The following is a 27161-nucleotide window of genomic DNA, read 5'->3' as shown; positions in this document are numbered from 1 at the left end:
TTTGCATGATCAGGAGCGTGTGGGATCCATCCAGACAATCCGCAGCAGCCACATGCAAGTGGCTTCCCGTCATCCTCTATAGAGAGATGCAGAATATGAATGAGACCCTGGGTGACCTTTGTGTGCTGAGGATCAAGCAAGTTGCTATGCCCCTCAGTGGTCTTAAATAGGTAGCTGGGGAGAAAAGGCACTCTTAATTAACTAAGAGTGGTGTGCGACCACTGGCCTTGAATGAGATAGAACACTTTCTACGGAAGCCTCCGTTTTCATGTTTTTCCACTGGTGTCCCTCCGAGACCGTGGGTCAGAGGGGAAGTTGGAATAATAAGATAAGCACACAGGGATAAGCCTGTGATAGCCTGGATACTTATAAAATCATTACCCTGAGTTCCTACACTAGATAAAAATGCAGCAGTCCTGCACCCTTCAGTGCTTGCCTCAGCAGCCTCAGGAGCTCGAAGTTCCCAGAAGAAGAGCAGCCCTCTGACAAGCTTGTTGTCTCGCAGCAACCTTTCCTATGGATTTTAATAGACAGTTATCATTAAGCACAGTCTTATGTGCTGGGCCCTATTCCAAGCACTTTAAATAAATCAGTGTGTTGAATTGTCATACAGCCCTGTGAGGTAACCTCATTCCTCTCCTTTACAGAAGAGCCTTTGTGATGGCTGGAGATTTATGCTGCCCTAAAGCCCCGTGATGCCCCAGCGCCCTCTCCACACCAACCTGGGCCTCTTGACTCTCAATTCCAGCTTCACCTGCCTTGTAGGCCCTTGGGTTGCAAGCATAGTTTGGTTACTTACTTGCACAAGGAAAGCAGCTGGCAAACTCCACAGCTAACCCACACTGGGTTTACCTGTGCCTGAGAATGTGCCCTTGGGTGAATTGGAAATCCCAAAGGGGGCCTCCTTTCCATTTTGGCCCTTCAGCTGTTGGGAACTTGACTAAGTCAGCGTCTTACAACCTATGTTAAAGACGGGTTAAAGGAATCTACTTCGTAGTAAATATCGATACTTTTGGAAGATAAAACCCAAACTAGCATTTGTTTTCTTACGCAGGCCATGCCTCTGTTTCTCTCTTCACATGTCCCCTGAGTGGCAGCAGCAGGCCTAGACGTGTTTGCTCGGAAGAATCAGCACCAGAGAAGTTTCCTTGCAATCTCTCCCAGTGATCTCAGCTCTTGGATCAGCAAGCAGCGGCTGTATTTAGATTTGAGTAAGAACTTCCTCCCCGCCCGCCACCCTGTTTATCTCTCTCAGCTTCTGCAGCCGCTGCAGTTTAGAGCCTGTTGTGCTGGCACGGAGTGGAAGAGGTCAGATTGGGTGCCCGGTGTGTGCTTTTATGGTGTACCATTATTCATGAGCAAATTAGTACCATGTCCTAATAAAGGAGGTGACTAACCTTGTATACAAGCAGTCTATTTAGGAAATACTGAATATATTAAAATGACTCCCACAAACCCTTCTGGATCCAACAAAAGGAAAAAAAGGCAGACAGAGACACTGTGTAAAAAGGGAACAGAGACAGGGGGCCACTCCAGAGTTCACGTAAAGGTGACACTTGCAGTTAGGAACTGGCTAGTGAATGCTCTGAGCGCTGGAGTTGGATTTTCATGTAAAGTTAACAGTGCTGGTGTAAGGACGCCTGCAGTGAGTTCTTTAACTGAGGGAGGACTTTATAACTAATTACATCTGGAATTTTCTGCACTGGATTTCCTTGGGAAAGTAAACATAGATGCCAACAAGCAGTTATTGTAAAAACATGCCATAATCACCCAACTTTAGGCTTCAGGCTGTTCGCTGTGGAAGAGCTGACTGGTGAAAATCTACCCACATTCCCAGTTTGTCTTTTAGAGCAGACCAGTAAATGCTGAGATAATCCCATTGCAGGAGCCCAGGCTCTAGCCCCCTCCCCTCCATCCAAGCAGCATTTCATCTTGAGAACACCCTTGTCAATGCTCCAGTTGGGCCAGAAGCTTTCCGAAATTCTCTGCCAGCCATTATTAAATCTGATCCTGGAGTGGATTTGTACTAAAATCACCCCATCAACAGCATCTCTAGCTGATTAACTGTCCGATCGTTAGTTCTCGGTGTTCCTTCACACATTTTGCAACAGGCATGGCTTCTGCCCACCCTGGAGTCCATGTGAGTGCCAAAGCCCAGTTATCCTCCAGTGGCTATGCCATAGCAGGTCTGCTGAGGGGACAAGGATGGAAGGAACCAGGGAGACAGCCTACTCCACCTTGTGCCAGAGATAACCCGTTAGCCTGGAAAGGACCAAGTCAACCGTTGAACGGTCTGTTAAAATGTCCAACTCAGCTTTAAAATGTGATCCAGTTAGGTGGTGACTAGTCTGGGAGCCCATGGCCGAAGAGTGTGATAAATGTGTCTACTCCTTCACCTTCTCTCCTCCAGCCACCCTATAATGTCCTCCCCAGTCTCCTCTCCACTCCTTGACTCTTCCTCCCCGCCCCTCCCCCCACACGGGGGAGGGCTCCACACACCCTAAATGTCCTGTGCTGTTCTTCCTTCTCCCTCTGTAGAGATGCTCCTGACCTATGTTTCTGTTGCCTCCTGGATAGTTCCCAGGTCTGTTTGCACCTTCATGATAATAAATGTTTAAGTTACCTCTCCAGGAGTCTTTTTCCAGCACCCTCAAATCCTAGTATCATCAGGGAGCTCTAGCTATCTTCCCTGACAGCCCTCTGGACCTGTTGTTGTCATGGGAACCGCATGCAACCACAGACAGCAACTCTGGTGTAGTTTTCAGCTGCTCTCCCCTGTCCTCCACCAGTATGCACGAAGCAGGCCTGTCCTAAAGCTCACAGCTTAGCACTCCTACTGGACCCCTCTAACTATGGGCACTGCACATTCTTTCCTGTGCTGTGGGGCTCCTTCATCCTGGCTGCCTGCTACAGACTGTCCTTTTAGCCCAAAGAGCTTGACTTCTCTACCCACAAGCCTCCACAACTTCTGCAGCCCTTTCTGTTCCAGACTCCAAAGGCAGTCTCCTATCTAGTCTTCCACCCCCATCAAAATCCATTTGTGTTTAAGTTTATGTGTTGCTTTCACCATTCTACTCTGAAGGTGATCATGTGTCCTTGTAACACCTAGGATGATGCCTTAAACATCCTCAGTATGGGAGGGCTCATTTACACTTTTTAAAACATGTATCTTGCGTATGCATGAGTAAGATGCATTTTAGTGACTCATTTCTCTTCCTCCACCATGTAGATCCTGAAGATGAAATTCAGGACATCAAGCTTGGTGGCAAGCACCCTTACCTGCCAAGGTGTCCTGACAACCCAAATACTATACATTTTTGGCTTGTGTTTGCAATGTTCAGGGTTGAACCCAAGGCTTAGTGCATTGTAGGCAAGTTCTTCACCACTGAGATATATTCTCCAGTCCCAGATTGCTTATAAGTAGCAAACAGATGACAGCAAAATAATAACCTGTGTAGTGACCACAGGAATAAAGTGTCACCCCTAGCTACCCATTCCCGAAGGTTCCTTGAAATTCACAACATGACACATGTCCTTCATGGGCACATATATTTGAACACTGGCTGAGGTCAGACAATGTGTGTATGAAGTGGGCCTGTCCTCCTTGAGCTCAAAACTTAGCACTCCTACTGCCCTGCCCATATGCATCTGGCCTTCCTTTCCACTCTCAGATCTCTGGGTCATGTTCCCCTGTGCCGTGGCTTCTTAGTTCTGACTGGAGTCACTACATGGAGGCCCAGAGAGATCACTGTGGGAAGCTGTAAAAGTAAAGCCTGAGTTTTGATGTTGGAGATACCAGAGCTGTGAGACATCTACCAAAGAGAGACTATACAGGAAGTGGAACCAGACCAAAATAAATGGACTTTACATGCAGCAAAGCTGAGGGCGCAATGCCATTTAAACCCTTTGAAATGAAGGTCACAGAAAATGGGCAAGGGCCTGCAGGAATTTGTGTCTCCCCTGATGGACTCCTGTCTTGTTCTGGTCCACTGTTTCTTTACTATGCTATCCCTCTTCCCTTTTGGGTTGAGAAAGTGTGGTCTGTGCCATTGTAGGTTGGAAATATATAATTTTATGTTTTAACATGGGCTCACAGCTAAGAGATTGCCCTGAGTCTCAAAAGAGTCCCTGGGCTTTTACACAGTATTGAGACTGTGAAAGACTATGGGGACTTTGGAAGAAATGTCTTGCATTGATCTGGCCATGAGCCTATGGGGACCAGGGAATTGACTGGTGGTTTGAATGAGAAGTGCTCCCCATAGGCTCATGTGTTTGAGCACAGTTGGTAGCGCTCCTTGGGGAGATTATGAAACCTACAGGACGTGGAGCCTTGCTACAGGAGGCGTGTTACTGGGGGTGGATGTTGAGAGTTGATAGCCTCACTCCACCTCCAGTTTGTTCTCTCTGCTTCCTGTTTGCAGTTCAGATGTAACCTCTCAACATCCTATTCCTGGTGCCACCATAATGAACTTTTATTCTTCTACAATCATAAACCAAAACAAATGCCTTTGTATATAAGTTGCCTTTGGTCATGGCGTTTTATCACAGCACCAGACAGGTAGCTTACATACACTCAGTGTACATGAGACCCGCCTCTCCCAGAGGGCATTCCTTGTGACTCACCTGACCTCTAGACCCTCAACTCACTCTTCACAGGGCCTTTTCTTCCAAGTCTCCTTTCTTCATGGGGTGGCAGGGAGATTAGGGGTAAGAGGGACCTAGCAAAATACCCAGAAGTTGGTACTGGAAGCTGGTACTCTCTGCCTCCAACTGGCCAAAGGAGAAAATGCAAAGCCAGTGCTTAGTGTGACAAGGACAAAACACACACTGTCCAAAGTAAGACTGAGTAAGTTCCTGAGAGGCTCACACAGCCACTGTGGGCTCTGGGAGATGTCCACTTAGTGTAGCCACCACCTGGCCCTGGTATGGGAAGTGGACACATGGGAAATCCCTACCTTCTTAAACTTTCTGTGAACCTAGACACTCTAAGAAAACCGTCTTTAGAAGTAGAAGCTCCTCATGGGAGCCCAGTGACAGGCAAGGTGGCAGCCATCCTCTCGGAACACACAACCTGGAACGGGAGTTCTGGTGCTAGGTCACTATCAGGGCTCTCAAGCTCTGATGACAGTCGTTCAGGCCTGACAAGCTCAGGATGAGACAGGGAAAGGTGTGGTTAGGTCATCCTGAAGCCAGCTGAGTCCCAGGAAGGCTTAGGGCTGGCCACTGGAGGTGGTAACCTGTGAGCAGGCCCTGGGGCAGGGCTGGGAAGGGCTTACATTGACTCAGACTTCTCAGGTGACAGGCTCTGGGATCCTTACCTTGCCAGGGACTCCAAGGCAGCCCCAAGTCGAGCAAGTTGTTGCAATTTAGCTGGGAGGGATTGCAAAACTCTGCTGAGGCAAGGCACTGCCCATCGGAGGTGAACGAATGATGCTAAGTGAGCTGGGGATCTTCCAAATCAGGATCCGTCCACAGCTCAGCCCTGAGATGAGAACGGCTCACTCCACACCCAGCAGGTGAGTGCAGGGCCACCAGTACCTGAAGTGGCATCTGTCAGACGGCTGTATCCCCAGGTGCTCATCTATCTCTCTCAGAGCATGTGAAAGCTTAGGATACTATGCTTCATTTATTATTATTATATGTGTAGTTGTGTGGGTGTACATATGTTTGTGAGTGTATTCAATCACTCTCCAGCTTATTATTTTAAAGATTTATTTTTGTATGTGTGTACATGAATAAGCGTTCCTGCACGTACACGTGCGCATGCACTCGAGTGTGTGTGTGTGTGTGTGTGTGCACGCGCACACACACACACACACACACACACACACACGCCTTATGTTCAAAGGCAAAAATAGAGTATTAAATCTCCTTCTTCTACCTCTCTCTGCCCATTCCTTTGAGATAGTATCCTCTCTCTGAACCGGGGCTCCTACCTTCTCAGCAAGACTGACAGCCACAAGCTTCAGCAAGCCTCCTGCCTCCACTTTCCCTAGATGCCCAAGCTACCAGTGTTTTCAGAGCCCCAAACTCCAGTCTCCGCATTTGCAGGGTTAGCACTCTTAACCACTAGGTCACCTCTCCCCACCTGATATTTTGAGACAGGGTCTCTTACTAAACCTGGAACTAACCAGTTTGTCTGGACTGGCTGGCCTGTCTGTCTCCACCTCCCCAACAATGGATACAGATGTGCTGCCACTTGTTATATGAGTACTGGGGATCCAGACCCAGAGCCTCATGCTTGCTACAAAACCATCCTCCCCAGCCCCCGCCCCACTTCACCGCACCACCACCATCACTGAATTTAGTCCTGTGTTGGTCAGGTGCTTTCACACTGACACAGTTCCCTTCACAAGGAAGGGGAGAGGTGCGGAATACTGTGGGAAGATCCCAGCACGGTTCTCACTTAACCATTCCAATAGCCTGCAGGTTACAGCGTTTCCAGAGATAGCAAACATGCTGACAGAGACCTGGCCCCAGCCCTCAGATGCTCACAGTTCAGTTAGCTGGGCTGTGGAAGGTGAGCTTTCATGACTTCCTGTGTCCAGACTCAAGAGGAGGCTGTCAGCCTTTAAAGATTTTGCAAGCCAAGGAGTGTTCCTGTGCACCTTGGACAGTAAAGCCAGTGTGGGAGAATAGGTAGGAGTAGGCCATCTATGCCAGCATGATTTGTGCTCTTCTGATGGAAGGTCAGGAATGGAGACCTTCCCTGGAGCCAGACTTTGATGTGGACTTCCGCCATGGGTCCTGGATGTTAGAAATGGAAGTAACCTGTGAAAATTCACCAGAGAGGTGCAAGTCAGGGGCGCAAATTGTTAATTTGTTGCAATACCACTATAGGCTGGAGAGGGACCCCAGTGGCTTCCTATGACCTCTTCTACACTGGGACCTTTTGGCTTCTCTCTCTCTCCCCCCTCCTTCCATCTCCCTCTCATGCCATCCCTCTCTCTTCCTTACCTATACTCTCTCTCTCTCTCTCTCTCTCTCTCTCTCTCTCTCTCTCTCTGTGTGTGTGTGTGTGTGTGTGTGTGTGTGTGTGTTTGCACATACCCATCCATGCACATATTTGTAGGCCAGAGAAAGAAGTTGGGTGCCACTATCACACCCTGCCTTATTCCTTTGAGATGGGGGTCTCTCACTGAACAGAGCTTCCCATTTCTACTAGACTGACTTGCCAGAGAACTTCCCAGAATCTACCTGTCTTCACCCCATCCCCCCAGTACTGTGCTTACAAGCATGTGCCACCATGCCCAGATTTTTTTTTTGTAAGTGCCAGGGATTTGAACTCAGATTCTCACACTTGTATGATTAACACTCTAAGCCAGCTCTCTGCCCTCACACTATTCACAGTACTGGTACCTTGAGTTTCTCAAGGACTTCAATTCTGCCCTCTGTACCCAAGTTATGGCAGCCAGAAAGACAGTTTACCCATCTTTTCATCAGCCTTTTTAGACTTGATGCTTTGTAAGGGTGTTCTAACTTATTCTCATGGTTCCCACAGGAGGTTGTGACCACTCTGATTCTAGATGTGGAAAGCAGGACACTGCTTAATTGACAATTTCTTGAGATCATTCAACCAGCAAACATAAGCCAGGACAGGAGCCCATGTACATGGTTCTGTTACCATGCCTTCTAGTCTCCAGAGCCTCCCAGCTGTTGCCTAAGTCATGAAATGCAGGCAGAGGGGGCTGGAGAGAAAGTTCTGTGGTTAGGAGGACTTGCTCCTCTTGCAGAGGACCCAGGTTCTCTCAGCACCCCAGTGCCCCACACGACAGCTAACAAGCAGTTGTTACTTCAGTTCTTGGGAGGCCAACCCTCTCTCCTTCCCTACAAGGTACTGTACACCCATGGTTCACCTGCATACAAGCAAGCAAGCACACGTGCACGTTCTATAAGCCTTTAGAAACCATCTCTACAGCTTTCTTTGCAGCCCCGTTCTTAACTTTGCATGGAATTTGAAAGACAACTTTATTAAGAAAATACCTTCCTTAAAGATAAGAATATACGGAGATGTATGCCAATTCAAATAGATATATCTACTTTAATGAGTAGGCAGTCTGTGCAGACCTAATAAATACATTGATGAACGTACCATATGTGTGTGTGTTAATTAAAACAGCTATGTCTACATTGATGAATATAGAATATATAGACATGCGGGGTACACAGGGATGGAGGCTGTAAAGGCGCGGAGTTTTGTGTGTGCGGTTGATGTCAGAACAGTAGATTATCTTAACTTTTCAATGTTAGATTTAACCCCCACATAGGCATAAAGAAAACAGAATATCCATAGAAGGAAAAGAGAAAGTAAAGTAGCCAGCACAGGCCCCTGTCAAGTCAGCCGAGCGGGAAAGCAAGTGCTCTTTGCCTGAGCTGAGGCCCAGCCCGATTTTCACATTGTAATTTGAGTCAGGGCCTCACTACTGAGATTTTAGGTGTGCACCACCAGGTTTGGCTCAGATTTCTTTTGATTAATACCAGCATGGCAGGGGCTGGAGAGATGGCTCAGTGGTTAGGAGCACTGACTGCTCTTCCAGAGGTCCTGAGTTCAATTCCCAGCAACCACATGGTGGCTCACAACCATCTGTAGTGGGATCTGATGCCCTCTTCTGGTGTGTCTGAAGATGGCTACAGTAGACTCACATAAATTAAACAAATCTTAAAAAAAAAAAAAAAACCAACATGGCATACTTTTCTTTAACCATTTACTTTTTTAAATGAATGCTTGTGCCAGATTTTAATTGCTATAAAAGACAAACTGATTGGAGCAAAATACTGAAACTATGTGCTTCATGAAAAAGTAAAAACACAGGAATCGTGAAACCTACTCTTCCGTTGCATGATGTCCTCACCTTCAGTCAAGGCCTGGCTTTTGAAGTTTCTGTTGAAAAGTCAGCTTTGCTGGACCGAGGTACCTGCATGATTTAGCATCTCTCTCTTGGAGTTTCCATCTCTCAATATACTTTCTCTGTTCTGTTTGTTTAGTGTTTTCATGATGATATGATGTGGGAGTTTCTTTTCTTTTCCTAGACTCTACCTTTGGCCTAAGGAATATTCATCAGACTTTGGCTCTTTAGCCCATATGTTCAGTGTACTCTAGTCAGTAAAAACACTGACTTGGACACAGTCATCACAGAGCTGATTATGCACATCCCTCGTGTTTGCTGTCGTTTCTGTCTTCCTCTGTTCCCATTCTTTTTAACAATACAGCCTCATTGAACATTCTTTTTAAAATCCCATTTTCCTCCTTTCCTCACATATCATTAACATATCAGTTCTTTACCTTTTTAGTAGTCACCCTAGAGTTTACAATCTACATTTTACAACTAATTCAAGTCGGCTTCCAAAGAAGCAGTCGGACATCATAGGCAGAGCAAGTGCGTGGTAGCAGTGTACTCAGCTCCTCTCATTCATCTTACTATGGACAAGTTATGATGATGGAATGCATTGTTTGTATCAAAGGATAGTAAAAAAAAAAAACATTTAATCATTTTTGGCTAGAGCTGTAGCTCGGCAGCACCATACTTAGCACTTGCCTAATACACCCAAGTCCCTGAGTTCAGTCACTTCAGGTTATACACAAAAAAGTCTTTCTACCCCTTCTTTAAAGACCTTTCTTTATATAGATCCAAGTTGCTGACCTACGGAATTTTCTCCTCTCTGAAGAACAGTTTATAATGGAGATTTCTTGTGTGTGTGTGTGTGTGTGTGTGTGTGTGTGTGTGTGTGTGTGTTTGCTCATGCTCACATGCCTGCACATGTATGTGCTGGTGCTGGGAAGGTCTGAAGAGGGCATAGGATCTGGAGTTGGTGGTACAGTAGGTGTCTGTGAATTTCAGGGTGGGGTACTGGGAAATCTGCAAGAGCAACAGCAATCACTTTAACAGACGAGCCTGGGTCTCTCCACACCCCGAAGAACCCTTTTCAAATATTTCTTCCAGAGTAGGCCACAACCAAATTTAATTTAGTCAGAAAAGTTTCTCTCTGACTCTCTGTCTCTTTTTGTCTCTGTCTGTCTCTCTTCTCTGTGCTTGAAACAGAATTGTGGGCTTCGTTGTTGTGTGGTTATATTTTTTATTGAGGAGCATTGTTTCATTAGAGTTTTGTGTGTGAGTATACACACACACACACACACACACACACACACACTTTCAATATAAAAAATGTTTTCTCTTGCTTTCTTCTGGTTTACGTGGATTCTAGAGAGGCCCTTGGACCCGCCCCCCTCCTTCCATGGAGAGATGATTGTTCCTCAGCCTCTCTCATGATGTTTAACTTGGGTTTGGCTTTCTGCAGTTTGCTGGTTGCTGCTTTTCTCTGTTTAGTGGCTATATCCTGGGTTCCTGCCTGTTTGGCTCGGGAAGTTATCACCTTTCCCTCTGCTCTTCCCCCTGTGTGTGTGTCTCCTTTTGTGTCCCCACAATCCTGGGCATTCTGTCCACTTCCCCGTCTCCTGTAGTGTAGGAGACTGTCTGCCGTACTCCCCAGATCACAGGCACAGGCTTCACCATGTTCAGTCTGCCAGTGGCTGAGTATTCATGTTTGATTTTATTTCTAACCTTAGAAATGCCATTTTTCTGCTAACGCTGCTATCTGCTACTGGGCACCGTTTATGTTTTCATAGCATTAAAATGTTAGTTGTTTAATTCCCCCCTCTGTCATTCCAGAGCCTTCACCGTAACTGAGTGAGCTCGACTGTGCTGCTGTGGCTCTGTAAGTGTCTCCTTGCCCTCCTGCCAGTGTGAGCCAGGACTCCCTTTCTTTCCACTTAGCGCAGGGCAATTACAAACTAAGACAGTTTCTATGGGGGCAATTCTGACTCTTCTGGTTGGCTTTTTTTTTTTTTTTTTTTTTTTGCCCATAAATATTTCACTTAATTATGAGTGTGGCTGTATTTAATCTAACATCTTACTGGTTGATTTGATTGTTTGTTTAAATTAGTCGTGTGTGTGTGTGTGTGTGTGTGTGTGTGTGTGTGTGATATGTGGATGAAAGCATAGGCACACACATGCCACAGAGTCCACGTGGTGTTCAGAAGATAACTTTGAAGAGCTGGTGGTTCTCTCCTTCCACATGGGTTCTTGGGATTGAATTCAGGAGCCAGGCTTTCATGGCAAACACTTTGTGTCTGCCGACTCCCCTCGCCAGCCCTTTGGTTTTTGTTGTTCATTGGCTTGTTTCTCATTTCATTCTCCTATGTTGGGTGAGTTAAAAATCATTACTTTCTATTATCCAGTTTGGCATACATTAATGGCCTATTCTTCAACGTGGTTGCTATAGAGTTTCGGTCTACATCGCTGGTCAGCCAGTGTCCCCCAGAAAACAAAGTTGCACATTACCCACACAGGCCTTCAAACGCATTCTGGTGTACTTTCCTTTCCCTCTAGTTGGTCTTTGTGCTATTGTTACTTCACCATTTTACTTAAATGTTGTTTTAAATTCCATAGGAAGTTGGGTTTATTTTTAAACAATTATCTTTCAATGGCGTCTTATGCTTGCTCCTATATTATATTCTTTTGTGTTGACCCAGATGTCTGCACGGCACCACAATCCTTTGGCAGAAAGGCTAACTCCCTTCAATACCCAATGCAGTGCTTGCCTGCTGAGAGAAAGTCCCCTCTACTTTCCTATGTTGAAAAGTCTTTTGTTTCCCTACATTTTAAAAGACAGTTTTTCTGGGTGCTCTGGATGGGTACTGTTCCCCAAAGAGTCATGTGCTGTAAGCTTCACCGTAAGTAAAGGCATGGCGAGGTGTTCGGACACAATTAGAACAGTGCCCAGGATAAGTGATTGACACTTGTCTCGTGGGAGTGGGTTAGGTCTCAGGGGCCTGGCTTAGTTACCACAAGACGGAGCTAGTATGAGAAGAGGCCACCTCACATGTCTGGCCTCCTCTGAATCTTCGACTCACTATTGTATATGCACCTTTGCCATGGGACGTCATCTGCTATTGAATGTCCTCTGCCACAGGATAATGTCTGCCATGGGATGTCCTCTTCCATGGGGTATCCTCTGTCATCGGACTACTATGCCATGGAACTTCTAGGTGCTTTTTAATCTTTTCAAATGCTACCAGCCAAGGAGAAGGCTCGGCAGGTAAGAAAGAGTCTCTGCTTGGTGTACAGCCGAGAGGACCTGAGTTCAAATTCTCAACACCCACTTTAAAAAAAAAATCAAAAAATAACCACACACCTGAGCCTGTGTATCACTGAGGGGGTGGGGACAGGAGGACAGCTGTGGCTTAGTGGTCATCAGCCTCACTCCAGGTTCATTGAGAGACCCTGTCTCAAGGGAATAAGAGGGAGAGTCACAAAGCGGGACACCCAGTGCTCCTCTGAGGCCTCCACACAAGCACAGGCAATGAGCATCACATAAAACACAATTAGTTACTGTGTAAAACAACTATCAGAAGCCTGGCTAGGTGTGCCCAGTGTACTGTCTTTGTGTCACCCCTGCTTGGGGATCTTGGGCCCTTCGAAACTGTTATGGCGTCTGTGGAATCCTGAGAGTCTCCAGCCATTACCCCTCCAAACTCCTTTTCTAGCCCCTCTCTTCTGAGACCCTGGCTGCTTTTAAGTTCTGCTCTCGGCGTTGCCTCCGAGGTTGCTGCTCCTGTTCCCTTGTCGTTCTTTCCTCAGGAGAGTCCGTGTTGGCTCGCCCACCTTTGCTATAACCTCTTCCTGTGGTGCCCAGCTAACTGCTGCCCCTGTCTCCCTGCATCTGGTCCCTTTCGCAGCTCTCGGTCTTCACTCGGGGTCTTTTAAAGATTTCCTTTTCTCTCTTCACATTCTCACTTTCCTCCTGGAGTGAGGAGGGGGAGGAGGAGGAACAGAAGGACAAGGAGCTTTTTTTTTTTTTTTTTGTTCAAAGCTCTTTTCACGTTATCAGTCTCATCGGGCCTGTCATCTCTGGTTGTTTCTATTGATTGATGCTTTTTTTCTGACTATGTGTTGCATGTTCTTGTTTTTACACCTCAGGCTACTTGCATGTCTTAGGAGGCTTTCCTAGTCTGTCTGGTGAGAGCAGAGTCTCTCTGTCCCTGTGAGAGTGCATGAGGCCAACAACTGTCCTCCTGCCTGGCTTTGTCCTTCCGGAACTGGGAATCCTCCCAGTCCCCTAATCTCTGTGGGTTTTCAGCCCTCCCACCCCAGCCTGCAGTTAGCCGTCTCAGCAGCACACGAGGAGTATCCCTCTTAGCATCTTGTGCTCTGCTGCAGTGTCTGAACCCTTTTTGTTCCCTTACTTCTTCCCCAGCTTCGCAGGGTTATGAGGCAGGAGGGGAGCTCTGCTTCTCAAGTCTCCAAGCCTTCGTCGTGGGCGGAGGAGGATTCTGCTTTTAGGTAGGCTGTTGTTCAGTGGACCCAGCCTCACTGCGTTCAGCCACGTGTCCTGTGGAGAACTGGACAGTGACCAGACGCTGGGAAGACTGAGCCTCTTCCATTCAGGTATCATTTCTCTCCAGCAACCTCATCACTAACTACCAAAGCCAGGCAGTCACAGCAGACCTTCCCTGCTGACTGGAAGTGGGATGGGGAAGATGGCCTTAAAGGTGTATTCACATGCAGAAACAAGAGTGTTTCCTCCAAGGGAGACCCATCTGCCCCTTCTTTTATGGAAACTTGCAATTTTATGATGGGGGTGGGCAGGCAACTGAAAAACTGCAGGATTGGGAGCCTTACATTTCCTAATCTGAGGCTTGGTCAGCCTGTGAAACAGCCAGCAGGCACCCCTACTTTCCTGTAGATGTGAAACGCCTCAATTAAAAAAGAGAAAACAGGACACAAAATAATAGTAATTTTGAGTCCACCCACTAAGACAATCCCGTAAACTAAACAAACAAGAAGTGTCCTCAGCCGGCTCATGCTGGGATTGCTGGCTGGTGACAGCTCTGAGATCAGATCTCTATCAGGCTGAATGTCACCATTGTCATCATCAGCCTGACACTCCTCACTGGGGACTCAGGTGTCCTTACCTCAGCAAACACTTATTTTCCAGGCTGTGTTGTTACTTCATGGTTTCTACTCAACGTCCACTCTATCTAGGTAGGCATGTTGAGCAGGACGAAGAGAAAGAAATATATTTCCTAGACTTAGTCATTCTTACAGTGTATTGTAATCTCTCTCTCTCCCTCCCTTTCTCTCTCTCACTCTCTCTCTCTTCCCTCTGCCCCCTCCCGTTCTTGCTCTTTCTCTCTCCAGCTTTTCCTCTCTTCCTTCTGAGTTTCATGTAGTCTAGGCTAATCTTGAACTCACTACATAGCTGAGGTTGGCCTCAAAATTCTTGATCCTCTCACCTCTGCCTTTGGAATGCTAGAATTACTGGCATGAACCACGCCCGGCTGATTTGTTGATGCCTTTATCAGAATTCAAGAGTTTAGTAGTAACCAATTAAGTACAGCACTTCCAAGGAGCAGTGTGGCAGCCTGCATGCTTCTTTCAGGGAGAACTAACAAATGTCCTGAGAGAAAGGAAGCAAGTTAAGTTAGAAAATATACCCCTGTCTGGGCCTCTCCTGATCCTCTTACAGCCACCAGAAGAATCACAGAACAAGGTCCTTCATTTTAGGGGTCTTTGAGATTCTTTGTCTCACGGATGAGCCCTTGGACCTGACTGGAACCAACCAGGCTCCATGATTAAGATTTCTATAAGCAGCAGTTGTACTAGGCATCTAGAGCCCAGGTTCTCCTCCCCCTGGGTCATCTCTCAGAATCTTGGGAGGCAGGTTGAGTCAGGCAAGGGACCGCAGAGCTGATGCTTAGGGTCTGGGGGTTGCCGTAGGAACCAGGGGTGTCTGGAACTTTGAGAAGACATTGCTTTGCTGTTCTACTCTTACGTTACAGAAGAGGTATCAAAGGTCCACCTTATTCACACCCAGGGACAATTCCTTTCCCTAGAGAGGATCTTTGATCCCCTGACCTGTGAGATCTGTGAGGTGACCCTGTACTCTGCTTGCTCCAGAATGTTCCGTTACAGACACATTTCAGATCCTAGCTGTTAGTTGGCATCCCTCAAGTTATTCTAAGTTAGGAACCTCGATGGGTTTATTATCAACAGCTTTGAAAAGATTTCCTATGGGTTGAAAAGGAGGAAGTCTCTAGGGCAGTGAATTGTAGGAAAATGGGGGCTGCTAACTCTGGACCAGTTACGGGTGAGGAACCCATTAAGGAGAATGGGGGAAACGCATGGGGAAGGGAGGAAGGAGGTATGGGGGAAGAGGAAAGGAAGGGGGAAGACAGAAAGGCAAAGGGGAAAGAAAACATAGAAGTCCCCAGAGATGGGCGGTGAGCTCAGTAGCCGGTGGGGCTGGGCTGGCTCCAGCTGCTCTTGGCCCATTTGATTCCAGCATCCAGGACAAGTCTTGACCTTGGGATGTGATTGTGAAAAAAGTCCCGCTGAGACTTCCTGAAGTTAGAGAGCTAAGGGGAGGGGCAAGGAGAGTGAGTCTCAGATGCTGGTGAAAGGCCATCCCTGGGCAGAGGAGAACTAACAGGGAGCTAAGGTAGGACATCAAGGGAGGCCAGGTGGGTCTCAGCTTCATCATTTGTAGGCACAGCTTCCTCCCTCCTCTGGGACATGGCCCTGTACTAAGCTCATCTTGGAATCCCCAGAGGTGGTATGGAAGCAGAATGGAGTAAGCCAATAGCAACCAGCTTGTGAGCTGTCAATCAAACACAGACATGTCCATGTAAGCAAAGATGGTGAGGACCAAGGGACAAAGAGCAAGAGACATTTGCTCTCAGTGACTGCACCGCAGCTGTAGGCATCTAAAGGACTCTCATCTGCCCCTGCTAAGGGCTGAGAAGCTGCTATACCTGCTCAGTCTCTGTAGCAGGCTCAAAGCGGGTGCTGCTGCCTTGGTGAAGTGGGAACTTGCAAGCCAGCTTCCACCCTATCTCCCTCTCCCCGGCCCCCAAGAGCGATGGCAAAAGCCTCCTTGAGGGGAGCATTTTGAAGGCCCAGCCTTCTAAGCCTTTTAGACATTCACCGTGTGTCTGTTCTAGCTTCACAGTTCGTTGACATGCATGTGCAGCCCGGTCTAATCTTCAGTTCACATACGGAGACACGAAGGCTGGACTCCAGCATGTGACCGCAGCCCAGACACTGCAAGAAACTTGGATTTGGGGGTTTCTGTGTCAGGTTATGCCTTTCAGAAAAGCCGAGGCTAGAGAACTGCAGTGGTAAATCCTCCCTGATGGAGGGAGAGGCAAGAGGGGGAGGGGTGAAAGGGGCAGGGAAAGGAGAAGGGAGAGGGGGAAAGCTAGAGGTCATTTAAGAGATGAGCAGAGAGGAGGTATTACCATAGGTAGCCTGTGTGCATCAGTGAGATAAATTTGAAGGAGGGTCCACAGACAGGACCATGTGTCAGGTCACCCCTCAGGTACTGCATATTTGACTCTGATCCTGCATGGAGCCAGGGATCCCTTGCCACTTTGGGTTTATGCCCTAATATGACCAGCTGCAGCCCGTGCCTTGACTCTGACACATAGCCTGCAGAAGGTTAGTGCTTGCAGCTCTTGCGGGAGTCGGGAGTGATTAGTCCAATACACACAGTCCTGGGTCAGCACTGGCAAAGTCGGGCATCCCAATGCCTGGGGCAGGGTGGGGCACTGTAGCTGCAGTAATTCAGTGGTCTTTACACTCTCCAGGGCTGATCGGTACTCTTGCAAAGTCTGGCTTTTGCAGAGGCCAGAGAGGGACAGGGTCACTGCAACTCTGTGTCCTTCGGAGTCTCTTCCACCCTTTTCCGGTTTTCCCACTGGCCACAGAGCATGCTCCCAGGTCTCTTCCCCGCTACTTGGAGTGCCTACACGAGCTTCAGTGGGAGAGAATGTGTCTAGACCTGCTGGGACTAGATGCCCCAGGGTGGGGTGATACCCAAGGGGGGTTCCCCTTCTCTGGGGAGAAGGGGTAGGGAAAGTGGGGGAGGGATTTGTAAGGGTGGGACAGGGAAGAGAGGAGGGAAGGGGCTGTGATTGGGATGTAAGGTGAATTTAAAAGGAGGAGGGAGAGGAGGAGAAGGAGAAGGCAGAAGAGGAGGAGAAAGAAGGTAGAAGAGGAGGAGGAGGAGGAGAAGGAGAAGCCACACTAATACAAAGATGACATTGAAAGTGAGCGAACCAGCCTGGGTTCCAGCTTACAGATGGCTCCCAAGCTGTGGGGCCAGCAATGGAGCCTAGTCCCTTGACTCCAGACTCACAGCTATCACCAACCGCAATGTATGAACTAACCACTTGGAAGCAGCTTTCATAACCTGTCTTCTCTGAGCCAGATCCCTCTCTTTGCCCTGAGTTTGCCAAGGTGCCTTCCCTAAGGGCTCTGCACTGTGCGAGCCCAGCGTTTTCACACACTGGCACATCACTCGGCTCCTAGGTACCTTAGCACAGCTGCACAATTTCCACTCAGGGAGAGCGCAAGGACTGGGGCTTTCAAGTGAGGTTCCCAGCGCAGAGAAGAGTATACTGTGCCGGCCTCTCTGAAGCTGCTTTAAAAACAACCTGGCCCTAGAGCAGGGATAGGGTCAAAATAGAGGCCACCATTGATCCACTGTCATCCTGTCCTCTTTTCTTCTAAGGGAGAAGCACTTCTGAGAGCAATCCTGGCGGTGGCTTAGCACCCACCCCTCACAACCCCATGGGGACATCCACCTCCATGGTGGATACGCTGGGCAAGCCTTCCAGTCTAGTGCTGTCTGGTGGCTCTGCTGCCTGCACCTCAGGACACCTTCCAGGCCAGCTCCCTGCTGCACACCCTTGTCTGGTAGCTGTCCTGGCTTCGCACAGTAGCAGGGGAGGGGAGCGACCACCAGCTGTAAGGGACAGGGGTCTTAGAGCGCTGCTGCTGGACCCTGACCCGAGAGATGGGAAATGCCCGTCTATTTTACGCCGAAAGCACATGCCCTGATGAATTTTGTCTGGGATCCCGGAGGGTGACACTAGGTGTTAAACTCGGGGAAGTTGCAGTGTCTCCGGACATTTACAGCGTCACAGCCGGGCCGCCTCGCACCGCCTCGCACGTAAGCGAATTCAGTCACCCACTGGGACTCTGAGACTAGAGAGGCATCTCCATCAAAGATTACACAGGCAGATCTCACCGTGTTTACCTCATCACTGCCTGTGAGGTCAGCCTTATCGGCCGGGTTTTAGGATTAGGAGAGGTCTCGGAGATACGGACTTGCTGCCATGAATTCAGTAACTGAAGGCTAACACCCAACTCAGGTCTAACACCCAACACCACTGCCTTCCGCTCAGACTCGGCCTCCGTGGAGCCTCCACATGGGGTAGCGTGCCATAAATATTTGTGGGTCTAATTCCAGGAACTAGTCCCCCCCACCCACCCTGCGGTAGTTTCTACAGTGGGGTGTGTCTAAGCCATATCGGTTTGTTATTTCCTTCGTTCGTTCATTCGTTCATTCATTCATTCGACGGTTCTTGAACGCCTACTGTGTGTGGGCGCTGATGTTACAGCCAAAGCAGCCGCGGTACGCATTAGAGTCTCAAGTTCCCAATTCACTGCTCTTTCAGGATGCGGGAAACTGAGAAGGTTCCACTGCAGGGAAGGAGTTGGGGGACATAGAAGCGTAAAAAAAGCAGAGAAATGAATTCCGAGAAAGGGCTACCAGCAAAGGCGATGCAGACTCCGACTGCGGGGGAGGCAGCGGCAGACAGAGTGGGATGGGGCAAAGGCAAGAAAGGAAAATCGGAGAGCACAGAACCCGAAGATTGACACCTCTAGAGACCCAGAGTGCCAGTTAGGGAGAGCACTGGGCAGAGCCTGAAGTCCGGTGGACCCCACATCTACCTAAGACCCTTGGTGACCGCCCACGTTTATTGGGGCACGATGACCCAAGCCATAGGTGTGATCTGTCCACAACAAACAGCATTTTGGCCGATCTAAGGACATCGATAGTCAGTGTCTCTCCTCCAATATCCTCCGATAAGCTGTTCTGAGTTCAGTTTTCCCTTGCTGGAGTTTTGGTGGAGTGTGGTCCCAGCGTGGAGGGCTGCCCAACAGCGGAACGGGCTGGACCTGGCTCCTGCGCCAAGCAGTGGTGACTGCGGTCCGTGGGCGTGCTCCTCCTGGCCCTGCAGCACCTGCACCGGAGCACCGATCCGGGCAGGCTCCGGAGGCAGAGGGGCGGACGGGGGCGGGCACCGGGGCAGGCCCAGCCCCTCCCTCCCCCTGCCGGCAGGTCGCAGCGGGGACGCGGCGGCGGGGCAGCCGGGAGGGGCCGCGCCGCCCGGGAGAGTCATTGGCGGACCCGGTGGCCCGAAGCTGATAAATAAGGGCCCGGCCCGAGGCTGCTGCCAAGTTGGACGTCGCGACCCGAGTGAGGGCCAGGTCAGCGCCGGCCCCACGAGGTGAAGCCAAGTGACCCGCATTCGGCCATGGCCTCGCTGCTGGGCGCCTACCCGTGGACCGAAGGACTGGAGTGTCCCGCCCTGGAAGCCGAGCTGTCGGATGGGCTGTCGCCGCCCGCCGTCCCCCGACCTTCAGCGGACAAGGGTTCGGAGAGCCGGATTCGGCGGCCCATGAATGCCTTCATGGTGTGGGCCAAGGATGAGAGGAAACGTTTGGCAGTGCAGAACCCAGACCTGCACAACGCGGAGCTCAGCAAGATGCTGGGTGAGTGCAAGGGGCGAGAAGCTGGTGTGAGGATGGTGAGGATGGGGCGGGTGACAATGCCATTCCCGGGGTGGGGGGACTTGAGCACGGACACCACCAGTGCCTAAGCAGGCTACGGTGAAACCGCAGGACCAGCGCGGGGCTCGGACTGGTCTCGAGGTCGCGGAGCAGAGACCCCCGGGTCCCAGGTCTGGGGACTGAAACTCGAGCTCAAGGACTCAGATGGGCCGATAAGTTCAGCCTAGGTGGAACTAGTATTTGCTTGAAGACTGAGGAGACTTCACTCCCCACGTTGTATGACTAGGAAAATCAGAAAGATACTGTAAAGGTGAAAAAGATAACGAATGTACGTCAATTGAGGCCTCACTGAGAAACATTCCTATATTTAATTATTTAACAGAAGAAAAAGAAACGTCACCAACAAAAGACGTCCACTCGATTTGCTTATCTATTTATCGCAGAAGTGTAGATAACTTGAAAAGATACTTGGAGCAGCCAGGGAGGGTCTGTGAAGCCCTTCGCTTCTTGTTTGCATCCACGGTGCGGTCCTCAGATAATCCTGACTGGAACCAGACAGAGAATTGGCTATGAAAATGTTAAACCGGTTCCAAGGAACCAGAGTTTTTGTTGGATTTTCTATTCTCTCCAGGGCTCGGAGCAGGGGTGGATGGGTATGTGTATATTTATACACACATATATTAAACATGTTTGTGTTAGTATATGTATGTATATATGCATGCGCGTGCCACCCCGAGTGTGTGGGGGTCAGAGACATCTGGAAGGTGGCGAGTTCTTTCTTCCCACCATGTGAGTTCCAGGAATTAGACATTCACATCTTCAGGCTTGGTGGCAAATGCCTTTACCCACTGAACTGCTGTCTCACTAGTCTTGCAGCCAAACAACTTTTAACCTCACCTTACTTCAAATCTCTTTACCCTTCAACATGTTTCTTATTTATTTTAGCCAACAAAAATCCCTTCAAGATATTTTGTGTTTGCAGAGGGCACCAAGGCCTGTCAGGAGAGGCACACAGGCCCCTCGACCCCACCCCACTGGGATGGAAGCCCTTCCCTTTTCCGTAGGAGCCTGGGCTCTTTCCTCTTTCAGAATCACAGAGCAAGGGCTGGCTTTCTGTTTGTAATAGGCCTGGGCCTAGACAGATGCCCTGGCCCTCTGGCTGTCTAGAGGCCCCAAAAAGCAGTTGCTGAGAGTTGTGGGGTTCCAACCTTGAGGCCAGCTGTGCCCAGCATGTATTGGTGAGCACTGCCATTGGGGCTCCTTCCTCCAAACAAAATAATATGCCTGTATTATTACCCTATTAGCACAACAAAAAATAGAATAATATCTGTGACATCTTTTATCTGAAAGCTTACATTGTTTTCTTTTCTTATGAACTTTATGAATCTATCTGTGGTTCAGTCCCAGTTGGGGAGAGAATGTTTCTACTTTTGACCAAGTTTCTGATGCAGGCCCCGGTGGGAAGAGGAAGCAGGGTGGGGTGATTGCAGAAGAGTCCAGGCTACTCGTTTTGGGGGTGAGGACAGGGACAGAGATGGGGGAGACAAACCTTCCTGTGGACTAATTCTATCCAGAATACAACTCCAGACTTTACGAGAGTGCGCAGTTCACCACGCAGAAGACTGTCTTTCCTCCTACAGCAACACAGCTCTAAAGGCAAGGGGGAAACGGCGGATCTTCACTGCTTGTTAGAAACCCCAGGCCGGCGCCCGCTAACAGGCAGCTGCAGCCCTCTGTATACTTTCTTCCCGAGAACGGTCTTCCCTTTCTAACTTATGAAAAGGAAGGCACGGATGAGAGACTCCCAGCTTTTGCCACTATAGGCTTCCCCAACTTTAACCTTAACACCCAGGTAGAGGATTTTTAGCATAGGTGAAAGTCCTTTAGCATGCCATGAATATATTAAATGAGGCAAGCCTGGTCCATGGCAAATGAGAAAGTATATCACTAATTAGACATTTGTTAGGCTTTAAAGTGGAAATCATGTTTTATTAAGACAAGAGCATCTGGGTATGTTTGGAGATCAGAGCCACATTTTACAGTCAGGCCATGGATATAGCATGGGGTGTGTCTGGGTCCTGGACACCTTGTAAGTACCTCGTGGCCTTGGCCATAGGCCGGACCAGTGTCATCTCTACATCTGGTGCCATTTCTACTTCTTCAAGACGTACTGCTAAGTGACAGCTAATTGCAACACTTGCAGATAGTGATAGTTTCTGTCCTTGAGCCCTCAGTGTCCTATGGTATCCTGACCATGGAGCCAGTGTGGGCAAAGGCAGCGGGAATAAGGCCAGGGTATATATAACCCCATGGCCTCTTTCCTTACAGGGCTCACACAGATAGATGCCTTGTCCTCTTCACTAGAGGGTCTGAAACTTCAGGGTACATTAGAGTCATAGGAGAGCATGCTGCATTTGCAGACACCCACCTCCATTTTAGCCCGTAGCAGTTTAAATGGTCTACACGTGTTCCTTGGAACTCTCTGGGGCAGGACTGCCTGCCATTGAAAGGTAGAAGAGGGCTAGTGAGGTGACTTGCAATTGCAAAGGAACAGGCAGGTAGGAATGCTGACTAGAAAACCGAGCACAAACAGCATTTTAGCACCAGTGGGGATACAGAGAGGACACTCTTACAGGAGAGAAGCCGAGCCCTGAGCTGGAAGCGAACATGCTATAGTAGGAAAGATGGAGACCCAGAGCAGTTAAGGAGTTTGCCTCTGTGGAAAGTTACGGCTGAGCCGCTGTCCTGCTATGGTCGAAGGGTCTTAACTCCATGAGAGAAAGTGGTAGTGTGCACACATACTTGTATGCATCTCTGTGTGTCTCTCTGTCTGTCTGTCTATCTGTCTGTCTGTCTGTCTGTCTGTCTGTCTGTCTGTCTCTCTCTCTCTCTCTCTCTCTGTGTGTGTGTGTGTGTGTGTGTGTGTGTATGTATAAGTATTAGCTTTCAGTCCATTCCAATATCTTTACATAGCAGTGTCTATGTGACCCTCAGAGGTGAAGAATAGTTATTTATGAGACTAAATGAGATTCTTTAATCCACTTCCTTGATGACACAACTGGCTGGAGCTGGGTTACCTTCCATAAGAGCTGTGAGAGAGAGACATTACTAGACAGCGTGGCTTCCCTTCATAAGAGGCAGGGAGCTTTCATTAAAAGACACAAACAAACACAACTGACCCCTAAAGGATATAACAACCCAGTCAATACTATGGTCTTTAGATTTTTTTTCTGTTGCCGATGACCGGTTTGGGTGGAACTTCCCTGGGACTCCCTCCGGTTGGCCCGACTGGTGGTTTGGGGCAAGATGATTTTCTAAGCACTTTTCTCCGTGACGTTAACATTGTGCAGTACAAAACAGGAAGAGTTGGCTCAGCCCCTTAAGTGTGTGTGTGTGACCTGGGATGAAAAGAGACTAGAGGCAGGTGGTGTCCTTTGAGGCTAGAAGAGGGGTCCACTGAGCAGGGTAGGGGTCAGGGTGGGATGCTAAGAAGCATGAGGTTGAAGCAGGAGCTAAGGCTGAACCAGTAGTTTGGAATCTGAGCATGCCCCTTTTCTTCTGGTTTGTGCAATCAGGAAAGTCATGGAAGGCGCTGACGCTGTCACAGAAGAGGCCCTACGTGGACGAGGCAGAGCGGCTGCGCCTGCAGCACATGCAGGATTACCCCAACTACAAGTACCGGCCCCGCCGGAAGAAACAAGGCAAGCGCCTCTGCAAGCGCGTGGACCCTGGTTTCCTCCTGACCTCCCTCCGCGACCAGAACACGCTGCCTGAGAAAAATGGCGTTGGCAGGGGGACCCTGGGGGAGAAGAAGGACAGGGGTGAGTACGCCCCAGGCGCCGCCTTGTCTGGATTGCACAGCTGCTACCGCGAAGGTGCGGCTGCTGCCCCTGGCAGTGTGGACGCATACCCCTACGGGCTGCCCACGCCTCCAGAGATGTCGCCCCTGGATGCGCTGGAGCCAGAGCAGACCTTCTTCTCGTCCTCGTGTCAGGAGGAGCATGGCCACCCCCATCATCTTCCCCATCTACCAGGGCCCCCTTACTCACCGGAGTTCACACCCAGTCCCCTTCACTGCAGTCACCCTCTAGGTTCTTTGGCCCTTGGCCAATCTCCAGGGGTTTCTATGATGTCCTCCGTTCCTGGATGTACCCCATCTCCGGCCTACTACACCCACGCCACCTATCACCCTCTCCACCCCAACCTCCAGGCACACCTGGGCCAGCTGTCCCCACCTCCTGAGCACCCTGGCTTTGACACCTTGGATCAGCTAAGCCAGGTGGAACTTCTGGGGGACATGGATCGAAATGAGTTTGACCAGTATTTGAACACTCCTGGCCACCCCGACTCTGCTGCAGGGATTGGAACCCTTTCTGGGCATGCCCCGCTCTCCCAGGGGACTCCAACGGGCCCTACAGAGACCAGCCTCATCTCCGTCCTGGCTGATGCCACGGCCACTTATTACAACAGTTACAGTGTGTCATAGAGCTGGAGGAATGGAGGCCGGTGCAGCCCCTGCCATCCTCTTCTCCCTATAAAGCACTGAGCAGAGCAAAAACTGTAGCATTACCACTCTTTGGCGGCAGGAGGTCAGAACTGCTGTCCCAGAGCAAAGGCCACGATCCAGCGCTGCTTCTGTCCCTGCAAATGTGTTTTGTTGGCTTCACAGAAAGCACAGCTTTGGGGGCTGTATGCAGTGGGATTTCCTAGACACTTTATACCATCAGTGCGTCTGATGGGGAGAAGCCCAGTGCATTGGAGCTTCTGCTTTTGGTGAAGCTACTTCTGATCTGTGGTGCTCCCAGTGAGAAGGACCCTGGGCCTGGGGTCCATTTTAGTTCAGTCTCTAACTGGCAAAACCCCATTCTGGCTTGACTATCCCTGACTGTTCTTTCCTGTACAGTGAGGATTGGCTTCAGAGCCAAGCCCTTGCTCTATGGATCTCCAAGTTACAGCCCCCTCAAGGCCAAGGAAAGTGTGACCTCAGTAATGGGTGTCACAGGGACTTTGTGTGAACTGACTGTCCAAGGACCCAGGTTTTCTGATTTCCTATAACCCCTTCCACAGTCACCCTAGAATTCCAAAGGAACTCCCGCAGTTGAGAAAAGTATTCACCCTTGGGCTGGCAGGATGGTGTGGGATGGCTCAGTGGGAAAAGGGGCCTGCTGCCAAGCCTGATGACCTAAGTTCTATCCCTGGAACCTCCATGGTGGAGGAAAAGAACTGACTCCCACAAGTTGTATTCTGACCTCAAAATGCATGTGTGCCCCTACATTATATGTGTGCTTGAATGTGCTCACATGCACACACACACACACACACACACACACACACACACACACACTAAATGTAATCTTTTTAAAGGAAAACATGTACCCTGGTTCAGAAAATTAATTAGTATGTTCAACTGCATCACTGAAAGCAAAACCAGATTCAAACTTGTTCTGAGACAGGGTTTCTCCGTGTAGCCCTGGCTGACCTAGAACTCACCCTGTAGATCAGGCTGACTTCAAAGTCAAAGTTAAGCCTGCCTCTGCCTCTTGAGTGCTGGGATTAAAGGCAAGTGCCACCACTGCCAAGCATGGGAAGTTTTAAAAAGTATATACCTTAGATACATTATTTTTGTTACATACATCTCAGGAGACTACAAGTGTGAGAGAAATGCCCTTGTGCAGGCATGCCCCTCTCCTGCTCCCATGCCCCACGGTGAGTGTCCTGATCTAGATCCTTCTCAACTGTAACAATGTCTCACCTCCTTCCTGCAGAAGGAAGGGACGAGCTAGGAACCCGAAGTGTCTATTCACAGAGCAGCAGCTTTGAGCTGTGCTGATCTCTCCTCCAAAGCTGTAGCATGCCCTTATCTGCAGAAGCAAAGGATGACCCCTTCCTGCTGTCTGCTGCCCTTCCATTCTGGAAGGGGCTCTCTCTCCTTCTGCTACTCTCCCTTCAAATTGGCCCCTGACTCAAAGAGCCCATCCCTTGGATTCCCAGGCACGATTCCCCATCCCACTGTTCTTTGGCTGTTCCAAGCAAACACACTGTGACACCCAAAGATGTTTCTGAGCTTCGGTCCCATCTCAGACATTTCCATCCCCTAAAGGCTCCGTCGAAGGAACATACCTAACACTGAGCTAACAGACTGTTGTCTGCCCTTGGACACGTGTGTATTATTGCCTGTATGAAATGTGTTTTGTATTCTGCCATTATGCCCACCTTATATTTTGTATTGTTGACAGATTCCCCACCCAAGAAGTCTTATTATAAAATCACTTATAAGATATACTTAATCTTTATGCTATTACTGTATATATAATTGGTGATCGATAGAGAATTGTCAATGGTGTGATTGACTGGTGCCCAGTCCTGGATGTATATTAATAATCTCCCAAAAAAGTATCACAGACATTAAGCTACTCTGTTCCATTTTTTTTTTCAAGAAAACTGCATATGCATGGAACAGTTATGATATGACTTTGTCAAAAATGTTTAATTTAAATAAATTTTTTGTACCTTGACCATTCTATCCTTGGAAACAGTTTTGAAAAAACCAGGTTTCATACTAGGTTTCAGTCCTACATGCAATACTATTTGCATTATTTTCTGAGTCAACTTTTTTTTCATCGAGGGAGTTTTTGTTATATATAGGGTTTTAATTTTTTTTAAGTGTCATGCTGAAAAGACGAACTTCGATTCTACACATTAGCAAGAATGCTGTTTTTGTTGACAAGGAAAAGGAAAGGCCATGGTAACTCACATGAGCAGTTTTCCCACACCTGTTTGGTAACTGCATGCTTTCCAAGTCTAAGCAAACGACCGTGTTGTCCTCTCCCCTACTAGAGTGGTGTAGCAGTATGCAGTGGCCCTCTGGACTGGACAACACGCTTTTGGGGGGCAGGCACACAGTCTAGAATCAAGGGCTAAGACAGCTGGGTCATTCCAGGATGCACCCCTAGTCCAAAAGCTCCTGGAAAAACAGCATGGTGCAGTCCCACGCATGGTACCTCCTACTGGCCTCTCTTCCTGTAAAGAAGGAACTTGTTTGAGTCAAAGGTAGCCATGTTCCTTCCCATGCTCCTCTGGGCCAATGGGTGGGTCTTGTGAGGGTTCTCCTGGGCTTCTGCACATCCTTCTGTGTTGATTATAAGTGACAGTCATCATTGAGTAGAACTTCACAGTAGGAAGGAGTGTTACAGAGGGTTCTGAACTGTTTCTCACCACAGCCCAGGTGACGTTCATCATTCCCACCTCATGACACAATCAGGGACACTAAAGTCCCAAGTGGGAGGTGGCTTCAGCACCCATGAGGCACATTCGTCGGAAGCATTCATGACTGAGGGCTTAGTGCTGCTCTTTTTTGGTTTTGGTGTTTGAGATGCAGCCTCAATGTTGTGGCTCAGACCAACCTGTGACTCACTAGGTAGCCTAGAACCCACACTTGTCTTGAACTTGTGGAGACCCTTCTTCTTTAGCCTCCTTGGTTCTGTTTTCTGTGCTTCACTAGGGCATGGAATCAACTGCTCC

The 27161-nt window shown here is 48.9% G+C and overlaps 1 protein-coding gene across 1 annotated transcript; it reads left to right on the top strand.

Moving 5' to 3' along the window:
* Positions 1 to 19368: 19368 nt before the first annotated feature.
* SOX7 (SRY-box transcription factor 7) lies at positions 19369 to 26048 on the top strand. Its single transcript, XM_080925859.1, has 2 exons — positions 19369 to 19622; positions 23216 to 26048. The coding sequence occupies exons 1-2, from the start codon at positions 19385 to 19387 to the stop codon at positions 24124 to 24126; spliced, it is 1149 nt and encodes a 382-aa protein (XP_080781985.1). The 5' UTR covers positions 19369 to 19384; the 3' UTR covers positions 24127 to 26048.
* Positions 26049 to 27161: the final 1113 nt, after the last annotated feature.

Source organism: Micromys minutus (assembly GCF_963924665.1).
Source record: "Micromys minutus genome assembly, chromosome: 12".
NCBI classification, from domain to species: Eukaryota; Metazoa; Chordata; class Mammalia; order Rodentia; family Muridae; genus Micromys; species Micromys minutus.
Note: the sequence above shows the minus strand (reverse complement) of the source record. Positions and strands in the feature narration are given on the sequence as shown.

What these genes read in the sequence shown, in the direction of transcription:
- SOX7 (XM_080925859.1), top strand. Translation starts at nt 19,385, where the DNA reads ATGGCCTCGCTGCTGGGCGCCTACCCGTGGACCGAAGGACTGGAGTGT. An exon ending in GGAGCTCAGCAAGATGCTGG is followed by an intron (nt 19,623 to 23,215) that starts GTGAGTGCAAGG and finishes TTGTGCAATCAG; the next exon opens with GAAAGTCATGGAAGGCGCTG.